Source organism: Furipterus horrens, unplaced genomic scaffold (assembly GCF_987537825.1).
Source record: "Furipterus horrens unplaced genomic scaffold, mFurHor1.1.pri manual_scaffold_1, whole genome shotgun sequence".
Classification (NCBI taxonomy): Eukaryota; Metazoa; Chordata; class Mammalia; order Chiroptera; family Furipteridae; genus Furipterus; species Furipterus horrens.
This window is the reverse complement of record NW_028327171.1, coordinates 96,958,445-96,971,511: the sequence shown is the minus strand read 5'-3', so window position 1 is coordinate 96,971,511 and position 13,067 is coordinate 96,958,445. Positions and strand designations below refer to the sequence as shown.

General features: G+C 43.7%; 2 protein-coding genes across 6 annotated transcripts in view; one reads left to right on the top strand and one right to left on the bottom strand.

Annotated features, from left to right (window-relative positions):
• CFAP44 (cilia and flagella associated protein 44) overlaps positions 1-8,678 on the top strand; it is a 153,568-nt gene extending 144,890 nt beyond the window's left edge. The window contains exons 33-35 of the mRNA XM_090276613.1: positions 5,370-5,530; positions 6,562-6,696; positions 8,233-8,678. Of these exons, the coding sequence (XP_090132739.1) occupies positions 5,370-5,530; positions 6,562-6,696; positions 8,233-8,406 (470 nt within the window). The 3' untranslated portion in view covers positions 8,407-8,678. The remainder of the gene's footprint in view (positions 1-5,369; positions 5,531-6,561; positions 6,697-8,232) is intronic.
• A 1,148-nt stretch (positions 8,679-9,826) lies between these two features.
• BOC (BOC cell adhesion associated, oncogene regulated) overlaps positions 9,827-13,067 on the bottom strand; it is a 71,238-nt gene continuing 67,997 nt past the window's right edge. For all 5 annotated transcript variants that reach the window (XM_090276636.1, XM_090276647.1, XM_090276626.1 and 2 more), the window contains 4 exons: positions 12,502-12,737; positions 12,246-12,325; positions 11,542-11,735; positions 9,827-10,532 (listed from right to left, as the gene is read on the bottom strand). In XM_090276636.1, the coding sequence (XP_090132762.1) occupies positions 10,345-10,532; positions 11,542-11,735; positions 12,246-12,325; positions 12,502-12,737 (698 nt within the window). In that variant the 3' untranslated portion in view covers positions 9,827-10,344. The remainder of the gene's footprint in view (positions 10,533-11,541; positions 11,736-12,245; positions 12,326-12,501; positions 12,738-13,067) is intronic.

The window sequence follows — 13,067 nt, the reverse complement described above, 5'->3', positions numbered from 1 at the left end:
GCCAATCCCTTCTAGCCTGCCTAGTTTCTTTTGAGAAACCAGCTGACAGTCTAATGGGAACTCCCCTGTTGGTAACTAATTTCTTTTCTCTTGCTGCTTTTAAGATCCTCCCTTTATCTTTAACCTTTGGCATTTTAATTATGTTGTGTCTTGGAGTGGGCCTCTTTGCCTCCATCTTGTTTGAGGCTCTCTGTGCTTCCTGGACTTGCATGTCTATTTTCTTCACCAAATTGGGGAAGTTATCTTTCACTATTTTTTCAAATGGATTTCCAATTTCTTGCTCTTTCTCTTCTCCATCTGGCACCCCTATGATGCAAATGTTGGAATGCTTGAAGTTGTCCCAGAGGCTGCTTATACTATCCTCATTGTTTTGGATTCTTTTTTGTTTTTGTTGGTCTGATTTGTTGTTTTTTGGTTCCTTATGTTCCAAATCATTGATTTGATTCTCAGCTTCATCCACCCCACTGTTGTTTCCCAGTAAATCGTTCTTTATTTCAGTAAGTGTATTCTTTGTTTCTGACTGGATCATTTTTATGCCATTGAGGTCCTCACTAAGTTCCTTGAACATCCTTATAACCAGTGTTTTGAACTCTGCATCTGATAGATTGCTTATCTTCATTACATTTAGCTCTTTTTCTGGTGTTTTGATCTGTTCTTTTATTTGGGTCATGCTTCTTTTTCTCCTTATTTTGGCAGCCTCACCGTGTTTGGTTCTATGTATTAGGTAGAGCTTCTATGACTCCCTGTCTTGGTACTGTGGCCTCATATAGTAGATGTATCCTGTAGGGTCCAGTGACACAGCCTCCCCTATCATCCAAACTGGGTACTCGATGTGCACCCTTCATGTGGGCTAAGTACACCCTCCTCTTGTAGTTGAGCCTTGGTCATTGTTGGCAGATCAATGGGAGGGATTTACCTAGGCCAGTTAGCTGCAAGGACTGACTGTGACCACTGGCCACCAACCTTTGCCCTCCGTGGAGGATCAGCTATGCAGAGGCAGGGTGGTGGTGCTCTGACATAGTCTGCAGCTGTCCACTGGGTGCACTGGACCTATAGTTTCCCAGGTGGTGCAGGCCAAGGTCAGCCCCCACCTATGTTTTGCCTGGGGAACCCTGCCTGAGCTATAAAGCAATCTGAGATGGCTGCTACTTGTGCTGGGCTTGGAGATTCCTGGCAAAGTCAAGCTGTGAGTCTAGGCTGGCTACTGCTAGTGCCTTGCCTGGGTCTCACTTAAGCCAACTGTTGCTTGTTTGATAGGATTTAGGAAGTTGTGAAGCATGAGCCAAGACCATCCATTCATATGAAAAAGCAGCTTGGGTGGGCCCATAAGTTGGGTGGGGGAGAGTCTCTGGGGATATCCAAGGCAGGTCAAACAATGTTAGCCAGGTTAATGGAGTCTCAATTATGGCACCAGCTTGCCAGTTCTGTGGGGAGGAGTGTTTAGGAAAGGGACAATGGCCTCTGCCCACCTTGATTCCAGGCACTTCAGTTTATCCCTGTACACCACTGGTGCATTTCAGCTGCTACCCCGGGTGCTGAGGCTAAGAAGGTGTGAGTCTGAGAAGGTGAGTCCATGTGTGGGATCTTTAAGAGGAGCTGCTTAGGGCTCCAGCAGTTTCTTCCACTCAATCCCCGCTGGTTTTTGCAGCTAGAAGTTGCGGGGACTTATCTTCTTGGCAGTGGAACTCTGGGCTGGGGAGCCTGGGCTGGGGCTGGGACTCCTCACTCTTGAGAAAACCCTCCTGAATTTTTATCCACCACACATGGGTGTGGGACCAGCTTGTTTTGCATCTGCACCCCTCCTACCAGTCTGGATGAATGTGGTTTTTAAAATTCTATAGTTGTGAGACTTCCATTCAACTCGATTTTGTAGTTGTCGGACTTCCATTCAACTCAATTTCTGGTGGTTCTGAGTGATGGTTGTTCTATACTTTAGTTGTAATTTTGATGTGGTCACACAAGGAGGTGAACCATGTCTGCCTACACCACCATCCTGACTGAAGTCAAGAAGTTTTGAAACATGGAAAGCTGACTATTTATTCAGGGGCACTGACCTCTTTTTCCTTAGATTGTCAAATTTAAAAAATGACAAGAGCCAATACAATAGTCATTTGGTGTGAATGAATCAAAATTATACCTATTTTTTTTTTTTGAGATCGGCAAGAAATATATTTTTTGGTGTGCTGTAGAATTTTAGTAATTTGTTTACCTGTATCATGAGGTGAAAAAGGTTGAAAATCATTGATCTTTAACAATATTCCATTGTAGGACTATAAAAGAACTTATTCCTTCAGTCCCCTATTGATATTTAAGGTAGTTCTAATTTTTTGTGATTACAGACAGTGTCATGGTAAGCCTTCCTATATACATTTCCCTGAGTGCATGTGTGAGAAGGTGACTCCCAGAATGGGATTTCTGGGTAACAGGGGGATGTGTACATTTTCAGCTCTCTTGGATATTGCTACATTGCCCTGTAAAGTGGTTGTACTATTTTACCTTCCCTCTGGCAGTGAATAAGAATTGCCCAGGCTTCATATTCTCATCAATGCTTAATAGATACTATCAGACTTTAATATGTTTGCCTACCTGGTAGATAGTAAATTTTATTTGACTAAGGTTTTTATTCACATTTCCTTGATTCTGGTGAAATTGAACATCTTTACATATATCTATTTGTTTCCTTTTCTCTAACTTACCTGTCATATCCTTTACCCATTTTTTTACTTTTTTTTTGTTATTAATTTTAGGGAGTTCTTTCTATATTATTTCTTTGTCCATTCAATATGCTTCAAATCTTTTCTACTTTGTGGCTTGCCTTTTACATTGTTTAGTGTGTCTTCTGGGGATATAGACATTTTAAATCTTAATATAGTTAATTTTATCAATCTATTTATTTGTGTGTGTTAAGAAATCCTTTTCTATTCTAAAGCCATAAAGATATTTTTGTACAGTGTCCTCTTTTAGTAGTATTTTGTCATTTGCATTTTTAATCCATCTGGAATTGAGGTACATAGTACAAGATGCAGTGTAAAGATTATCTTTTAAAATACTTTTTATAATATTTGACATATGGAATATAGGAGTAAGTGATGAAATATTCCAGCTATAATAAAAGTATTTCCAATACCATAGCATCTACCTTAATGCCACAGAACTGTACACTTTAAAATGTATCATTTTAATCATCTTTTGCTATGTTTATTTTGCCACAATTAAATGATTTTAAAAAAGAAAATTTAAAATGGGAAGAATGTAGTGGTCAACCAATCCAAGTTGCTTGAATTTATAGAGGCCAGTTTCCAGAGAGTGCTCATGGTTCTGCTCTCGCGGGTGGACTAAAAAAAAAAACGTTAGTGCTCCATGTTTGCATAACTTATTTGAACAGAGTTTTCTCAGGTGTAAGCCTTGAGGTTCCAATGTTTCTCACGTATTTCACATTCCTTTGGCTTCTGTAGCCTGCTAACATTATTTATATTTGGAAGTACTATTCATCAAACCAAGGAATAAACTAGTATGAGAACGAGGAAGCTTGTTTCAATTTGGGTAAACTCAGCTTGGGAAAATGTGTGAAGAAAATGAAGTGAAGTATCACTCTTTTGGAGTGTTAGTTAAAATAAAATTTTAAAAAGTTCCATGTGGTGGGAGTTTTATTCAGTGACTTTCAGTTCTTCTCTCACCTCCAGCCCATTTTCTGAAAGCAATTTGTGAATCTAGTTAGACTGATTTCCTGATTCTGAGTGAGAAACAGAGTGAGTTCCTTTCCTGCAGCTCAGAGACAAAAGGCTTAACAGTGATGAGAAACACTGCAGGTATCTTGCAGTTGCCTTCCTCTATCCCTAGACCCAGTGGGGAAGAGGAGGAGAGGCCAGAACATGGGCACAGAGAGGGCTAAGTTCACTCCATTCCAAGGAGGGCATGGCTCACAGCCCTGGAGAAGTGGGTGCTGAGTGTTCCAGAAGCCTGGTGTTCCTAACAAAAACTAGCTGGTCTAATGGAGTTGGGAGAAGGGCATTAAGCTGGCTCTATAGGGGGGATGGCAAGGACCAGAGTCCATGTCCTGGTACACTGGCATGGGAGAGGTTAGCCCTTTATAGGAGGCTAGCTGCGAGGAAGTCAAGATTCATTCTAAGGAAGGCAGAGGCAGCCATAGGGGCAAATAATTTCACTATTTTATTTTCCTCACTGATTGTCACGGCCACTGTGTTACACAAGTCAATGGTGTCACTCACTACTCACACAGAATAGAAATAAATAGCCCCTTCCTGGTTTGTGCAAAAGGTTAGCCTAACCATTTATACTGTGACAATTCAACTGTAACAATGACACCTGAACAGAATTTCTTTACAACAATTGTATCATGTTATACTGTAGGGGCTTCAGACTTCACTTGAAGCGAGTCTGTGACTGAGAGTCTTGTTGCAAGATTACATTTTCTTAAGGTGCTCAGATCCCCAAAATGGATTTTTTTCCAGGTGTTCCAGTGTTCTCACATTGGAAAAAGATGATAAATAGACATAAAATATGTTACTTGTTAATCGGAGACGATTGTTCCAACATTATAAAGGACTGGGGTGAGTTGGTGCTGAGGTCCGTAGGAGGATGGGAAGAGCTCTTAGAAAGGTGACAGACCTAACAAGACGTGGCTCTTCCCAGTTAGAGGACAAGGACCTGCTGTTCGTTACACCTTCGAAATTGAGTGGATTGGAAATGAGTCTTTCATGGGTCTCACAACCTGCTTTCAGAACATGGGCTGGGCAGAGTGAGCCATGGGATTTTGGGGAAACAGCATTCCAGACTGTGGGAACTGAGATAGGAGTGATCCTGGAATATTGGAAATGCAAAAAAGGAGTCCAGCACGTACAGCATAAATGAAGAGAGAGTCTGGGAGAGGAGGTAGGGGAGGTAATCCGGCCAAGGCAGGGTAGACCATGTAGGGTCTCGTGAAACACCACAAACACTTAAACTTTTTACTTGGAGTAAAATGAAAACTTCTGTTAAATGCCTGCTCTATTCTTAACACTGATGCTATAGAGATCAATAGAAAATAATTAAAAATGGAAGAGTTTATAATCTAGGTAGAGTCCATGAACAGTCTGAGGAGGAGCAGATCAGGATGTGTAAGCCAGGTGGGCAAAATGACTCCTTTTACACAAGGTTTTGAAGTAGATCAAAAGATAATTACAGAAATGGGCGTTTTAAGTGAAGAAAGTAGCAGCTGAAAAGTTATAGAGGAAAAACCAACTAGTAACATAAAATCTTTTTCCATCGTCTCACAAAAGCCCTTCCTTAGAATGTTCTTGTGATTGGTGTTGCTTATTTAATAACAATGGGAGCCACTAAACAATCTGATAATGACCATCTTCTTTTAGAAATGGAAGAAACAGTCCGTCAACTAATGATCAGCAAGTTTGGCCGTGTGATAGATCTAGCAGCTCTTCAGACACTTTCTGTGAATACAACACTTGAAGAACTCAAGATCAAAAAACTTCGAAAGGAGCTATTGAATGCAAAGGAAATGAAGAAGTGGGAGGTATGGATGGGAGGGCACAGGACCTACTTGGTTCAGTCTAGGTGGAGGCAAGAACTCCTGGTGAGCTGTGTGGTTCCTGCGAAGCATCCGTATAGCTGTAGATGGGTCTGGTTCTGTGAGCCCGGCTCCCTGCCCCACTCCTGCACTGTGATCTGATCTTAAGCCTATCTCAGCTTCCTTACCGTTCACTTAGGTGGAGGAATTAGTCTATCTTGAGTTGAAAGCACCAGCACTGTGGTTGGGGGTCCAGGGTACATGTAAATATGATGGCAAAATGGCATGAAAGATTACAGAGAAATTTCATTTTGAGGTCTCAGAGCTCTAACAGAGTTAGAAACGGAACTGCTATACTCTGGGGATCCTAAGTGTATTATTCTCTATAGCTTTTATATGCTGTTATATCTGGAAATTAGGACACATCTGAGTAATGAATTTTATAGCAAGGTGTGGACTACTCAGCTGGTAGGGTCTTAGAAGAATTTAATGCCCACACTGTTTGTGGAGCTGTGAGATGAGGCGGTGCCTAGTTACAGCCTGATTCAAACCCAGGAGCTTTTACAAAGATTTGAAAAGCCTGTAAATCATTATGCCTTCTCCAGTTTACTGTCTTGTTTCATCAGTAGACAGGGAAGGTGGAGAGGTTCATAGTGCTATCTTGTCTCATCATTTTTTACCCAAAATTTGCCACTGTGCTGTGAAGAAGTAAATTACTTATGCTTGTGTTTGTATCAGTGGGACTGGTCCCTATTAGCACTCAGTCTGCATACTCCTTTCATCCACAACAATGGAGTGATATCAATGTCTATTTTATTTTTACCTACTTTTATCCATGATCATACTTACATTCTTCTTTTCTAGTCAAACCAGACCCAATGCAGTTGCTTCTGGTTGCATTTTCATACTGATGTCTGATTATATATTTCCATGTGCCTATCACTGCATTTGCCTGGTGGTTTAGATCAAATAGGGACATTCATTTCTCTATTTCCTCTCATTTACTTAATCCATTTTGCATCTCCCTACACTGGTAGGAAAAGATTGCTCAAGTGCGATGGGAACTGATGATGAAGACGGAAGAACACACCAAAAAGCTTCACCAGATGAATGATTTGTGTATTGAAAAGAAGAAACTTGATTCTCGGTTGAATACACTACAGAACCAGCAAGTATGCTTCTTTTCTTCAGAGCCTTTGTTGAATTGGGGAAGTTCTGTGAACGTCACTCACTCTTCACAGGGATATTAAGTGCTGGCAATTAAACAAACCTATTTTTAGACAACATCTGGCCCCACGTGGGTCCCTGAGAACATTGAATTGATACTGGCCATGTTACAGTGAGCCTGAGGGCCTGTCTTCATTGTAAGCCTCTTGAGTGTCATGAACTTACATACGTGCTAATCTGTGGGGTTTGCCTTGGCCCTGGAGAGGTTATTTAGGGATAAATAACACTAATATACTATCTGAATTTGGTGTCAAACATCCATTTCCAATATCTGTGAGATGAGGCTTATTAAATTTGACCTAAGCAGGTCAGAGTCACAAGAGAGCTGCCTCAGCTTGCTGTTTCATATCCACATCCACATGCCAGCCTCTTCTGTGCTTTTCATTAATAAAGTGTAATTTTTCTTCTTATGTTCACTTAGCTACCCCTAGCTGGAAGAGAAACTGGGTAATGGTAATGTTTAGCTTCCACAGTTTCTAAAGTGAAGGCAGGCAAGAGAGAAGCTATTGGGTAACGATACTTTGTCTTACTATGAAGGTCTGTCACAGGAAGTGAGGGTAATGGACAACTCATGGACTTTTGGCTTCAGGTCACCTGCATCCAGTCCTTAATAATACAGTGACTTGGGCCAGTTCTTGCATCTCTTAGTCTTAGTTTCTGTAGCTGTGAAATTGGGAGAACACCACCTAGTTCAAGGAGTTGTTGTGAGGATTAAATGAGACAGCAGATGTAAAGCACCAGGCAGGCTGCAGAGGCAGGCTGAGTGGCACGTCCCTTCCTTCAGTGTGCATTCAGCTTTTACAGAGCATCCACTGACATAATGAGCTCTCAGGTGAGTGCTGGGCAGTGTGGTGAGAGCCAGGCACACTGGGCCCCATCTCTAAGAGGCATAGGATCTCAAAAGAAAGAGACAGTTCAACCTAAATGCTTGCTTGATAAAAAATTTGCTTAGGTTAAAAAGTGGTCTAATGTCATAAATTTCAAGGGTTCAATCTGATAATTACAATGACACACCATGGCTCTTTTGATAGAACAGAGCAGGAAATCCTAGCTTAGTCCACAGGGCAAAGGCCTCCCTAAAAGCGATGTCTGACATATGATCAGGAGTTGGCTGCCCAGGGATGGAATCAGATAAGGAAATACAGGTGATTTCCTTTTTGGAAAACAAAATATGACTGTGGGCTGTACAGAAAGGAGGAGGTACTTGTCTTTCATGATTCCAGTGATGAGCCCTCTAAGGTATGAGTGGCCGCTAGCTTAATGAGTTACCCATCTAAAGGATATTTGCATTTCAAGAGTTGTTAGCCCATGGGACACATTTCTAATGGTGGGATTTCAGTGGAAGAATGAAAGCCCCTTAAACTAAGGAGCAATGGCTGTTTAAATGGACTATGAGGCCGGCACTCCTAACTGATATAAGGACAGAGAAGTTTTCACATCCCAGATGATGCCTAAAGTAGGGAAGTGTTTTCTTTCAACAGGGCAATGCCTTCCAGAGCCCTCGGAAAGCAGACATCATGGCAAGAGAGAAGGTCACTGAGTTGATCCAACTCCAGGCAGAAAGGATTTTGGCCTTAAAGAAAGAGATTGAGCTTCTGAGAAAGAAAGGTGGCATTATCCTCCCACCTATTCAGTCTGCGCAAGAGAACAAATGAAGCCCTGGGCCTTTTAACTTTGCATCATTTTCCTCAAATCCACCCAAGATTTCTTACATAAAATTCAACAGAAGTTGTCTTTTTTGTCTCCTGCAACAATCCTGTTTAATTTTAAAGTGAACTTATCTACAAGTCTAAAACAGATCCAGTCATGCAGCATCCAACATCTATTATTGAATTGAACTATTTCAGATTTGTTTGGAATCAACTGGATTGAAATCTCAGAAGGCTGTATCTCAAACTGCAAGAAAGCATTTTTAATATATCCTGTTTCAGAAAAAAGAACTTTTTTTTTTTTGTTATCTAAGTTTTTAGCCATTGGCAAGAAAAACTATTATTAAGAGCATTAGCCCGGTCACGTCTTTGTTGTTGTTAAAGCAGGGGAGTTACAGCCCAGATTTGAGGGCCCCTGCATCAGCTAAATGCAGATTGAGAGCATCAGCCAGGTCCCACTCCTGAAAGCCATCTATGCCCTCAGCCAGGTTGTGCCAGGAGTTCCATCTTATTTCTCTTACCTGTTCTACTTCTCCTTTATTATCACTCCCACGTTACTTACAGCCCTTCATTTGATTTCTTAAAATATTTTTAAAATACTGCTTTTCTGAACATCATGTTGCATCTCGATGAGTTTTTCCAATTTAGCTTTGGATTGAAAAAGGATGCAACCATCTACCAGCTCACACCATTTCTATGGCCAGCAGAGGGCGCACTCGTCCTAGACTGCCAGTCAGTCCTGGGGCTTTCCTAGAATCTTATCAAATGGGCGACAGGAGTGAGAAGCCAATCTCTGGCACAACGCCTCTTAAGGAGATTAAATGTCTCAAGTGGCATTTCATGTGTAACTCAATTCTAATGAAATTGAGATACATTGCAAGCTTCAGCTCCATGTAGTGCCAGATATAAAAGAGGATACTGTGTTGGACAGCAAGCAGTAAGTAAATGTTGATTTTAAACAACCAGTGAGGCAACTCTTCTGGCAATGCTGGTGTATCTTTGGAAAGAATGAAAGTGAATTTTATCAGGCACATGGTCATGTAGAGCATAACTTAACTAAATGGAGAAAATACGTGGTCTTCAACACACACATACCCCTATATAGAAATGATTAGTTTCATTTCTTTCACATGAATAGTTGTACCTTAAGTCCAGTCAATAAGAGAACTGTGAATCTGGTTCTCCTTTCCTACCGTACACTGGCCCCCTCTTTGACTAAACAGTTACTAACGAATTCCACATTAATAAAAGCACAACTGATATTCAGCACTTAAAAAGACAAAAAAAAATTAGAAATATCTGCTACCTTTTCCAAATTTCATCTCTTGACCTGAAAATGTCACAAGGGGATATTTTCTTCAGATACTTGAAGACTGAATCCTAACATCTCAGGAGAACGCTGACTCATCCATGACTAAGCTGAAAGTTACAGGGAAGACTAAACATTTATTTAGAAGTTACAGTGTTTGTTTTTACAGAGCTATGTTGCCACAGAGTATTGATTCTGGAAGGTTTGTTAATGCTTATAGTACTGTACACACGAGTCTATTCTCACGGGCATCTTCTGCAAACGTTTCCCATAGCACCAGATCTGGCCATCTTCACAGGTGGCTCCAGCCTGTGACTCCACGCCTCTGCTTTGCCTGCGGTGGCACGAACAGTGCGCCTGGGAGTCTTCCCTTCAGCAGCCTCTTGCCGCCTCCTCAGTCTGGGTTCCGCCCAGTCTGTGTTCCTGGCTTACTCCTGTTATGTTGTGGCTTCTTTGTTTCACCTCTCATACCTCCATGGGTAGGATTCCCTAGTCTTTCCAGAATTATAAAAACATATACATTTATTTACAAGTGCATAAATATATAAATATGGCTATTATAGAAAAATAAATACCAATTTTCTCTGTCTCTTTTTAAAAAACAATAATAGTCTTTCTGGAATATTGGATTCTGCCTAAATTGTGGGGGGTGGTGTTTCAAAAGACAGGTGCACTGGTGGGCTGGGGGAGAGCTGTCTCCCCGGCTCCTGTCCCACGTAGGTCCCCGTGGGGTGCTGGGGACACCACTCTCCTCCACCCATTTGGCAAGAGTCAGGACTGTCCACTTCTTCAACCGGTACAAGGCCCACACAGCATGGGGGCCCTGAGGGAAGAGAAAAGTGGGAAATGTTAAAGCCCAGACTGACCAGAGGTGCTGGGTGAGTCTCTTTGTGCTGGGAGCTGGTTCCATTGATCCTAAAGGACAGAGAGAGGTTATTTATGCTCCCTCTTAGGTCTCTCATAGGTGGGGGTGAGCTGCCTACACATTTCAGTGGGGGACCATGCAAACTCTCAGGCACTTGGCCTGTACCCCGGGGCAGATGAAGTCAGTGTAGCCCATCAAATGTGGAAGAAAGTGCTGCTCCTTCCAGATTTAGGCTGCTGGTCCACTGTTCTGGTCAGGATCACCCTACTTACTACCTCCTCTGGCGAGAGGGTGTAGTCTCATTTTAATGATGCTGGGTGGCTCCTCTAGGAGGTGAATTTCCTCTCCCAGACACGAGGCTGAGAACCTGCGAGTGGAAACGTCATCCACGCCTCTGCACCATCCTGCACCAACCAAGTATCTACCCTGATCCCCAAGGCACTGGTACAAAGAAGACAAGGGGATGGGGCTGGTGTGCATTGAGCCCCTCAGAGAAAAACGTGCTATGGAAGTACAGAGTTTCGATGATGTTTGTGAGCGCTTGGCTCCTTAACAATTGATGTGATCATAGTCCTTAATTAAGAGACAAGACCCAATGAAGCAAGGTATTTTGGAGTGATTGGAGAACACCTCTTATTATGATGAGGCAGCAGGAATTTGTGGCTGGCCTTGAAATGCAGGAACCAAAGGTCTTCTTTCTCTGAAATGGGAAAGTGTCCTTTTCTTTCACCTTTGAGGGCACAGCTTGCCATGCTGGAGAAGGACCCAACTGGTACACCCCTGCAGATCTACTAGGCTTTCTGGTAGGAAGGAGGGTCTCTCCTGAGTAAGAGCTGTGGATAGTTCCTTACCAAGCACCACCTTCAGCAACTTATCTCCCCTTCCTCCAAGTCACTCCTGCATTGCGGATGCGTACCTCACGTTATCTCCAGCCTGTTTAATTTCCTGCCCTGCCCCTGACACGGACCTGGGTGAAAAAGAGGGTCCCATGTTGCTTCCAGCCCAGGATCCTGGGGTACACTTCTCATTCCTGACTGGCTGGCTGAAGCAGGCTGCTCGTGGAGGTGGTGGCAGTCCTGGTGGGTCTGGAGCAGCTGGTGGGTTGAGTCATCAGGCAGTGTGTATAGGAAAGAGACCTCGTCTGGGCTAGCTTTGGTTCCCCTGCGTGCAAGAGATCAAACGGGGAGGTGAGGTATGGGCAGAGTGGGTCCATCTCTCCACCACCCGGCTGCTTCCCTGTCTGAGAGCACCAGAGAGGCTAAGGTCTCAGACAGCAGGGACTGCTCCCCATTGAACGTCAAGAGATGCCACACCATTTCCGTGGGTAGTTCTTATCTATCTCCATTTTATTCCATGCCAGTCCTAATGTGTTAGAGAGTGTGGTGTTGGGTGTCCGGGGCCTCTGGGCAAAGCCAGCAGTACGTGGCTGCTCTGACCTGCCAGGTGAGGGGAGGGTATGAAGAGGCCATCCCATGCTCCAGAGCAGACTGCAAACACAACAACTGCTCATCGGGTAAGAGTCCCGTGGAGCAGGTGTTGGGTGTGGAAACCCCTCCGTGAAGCCTTGGTGCTCACCTCTTGGTGACTGATATTGAATGGGAGGGCCTAAAAAGGAAATGAGGGAGCTCTGGGGCTTGAGAAGAAGGCAGGGACAGGGCGGGGCCTGCTTACCTAGGAATGTGGTGACTGTGGACGACATCATACCCATTGCCAAGAATGGTCTGCCTCAGGAGGCTGTTGGTGTCATCCTGCTGCTCAAAAGAAACAGTCATGAAAAGGTCATGTCAGAGAGTCCATCTTTAACAAGAAGAGCCTGGCCAGAAGCCCAGAATCAGAGGCTGGAAGGGAGGTAGCCCTGGGAGGCAGCCCCACCACTCCTTCCGCGGCGGCGCGTACCTGCTTGCCCACTCACCCAGGACCTTGTTACCTGCTGGAGCTCTGCAGGGCAGGGCTGTGGCGCTTTCAGGGCTGGGTAGCCCATGGCAGTTGCAGGGAAGCCCCTGTTCACATGTACCCCATTGGCACAGGCCCGTCCATTGGTGCCACTGAGGTAGGGCTGCCCATTGGCTTGGTGGCCTGGAAGTCCGCCCAGTGGTACCATAGTGTACTGGCAGGAAGAGGACAGAAGGGCACTTCGAGGAAAACCCAGGTCTGTTGTATGTTCTGGAAGGACAGAAAGACAGAGATCTGCTTAGGCCAAGGAGGCCTGGGCAGCTTAGAAAAGTCCTGCATGAATCTCAGAAACCCCCTGACCACAAGGTCAAATGAGGTAGGCAGGGAGTTGGCAACCCCCAGAAATGATAATATCCTCCCTCAGAATATTCTTCCTGTCATCCATTTTTTCTAATACCTAGACTTACATTTTTGTAGTGGGGATAAGTGTGAGGAAATATAGTGACAACGGTTTAGGAGAAGGAGCTGGCGAGCGAACAGGAGGAGCAATATTTAGGTGAGGCGAATTGACTAGGTGTGTTGCTAAATGAAGCAGAAATT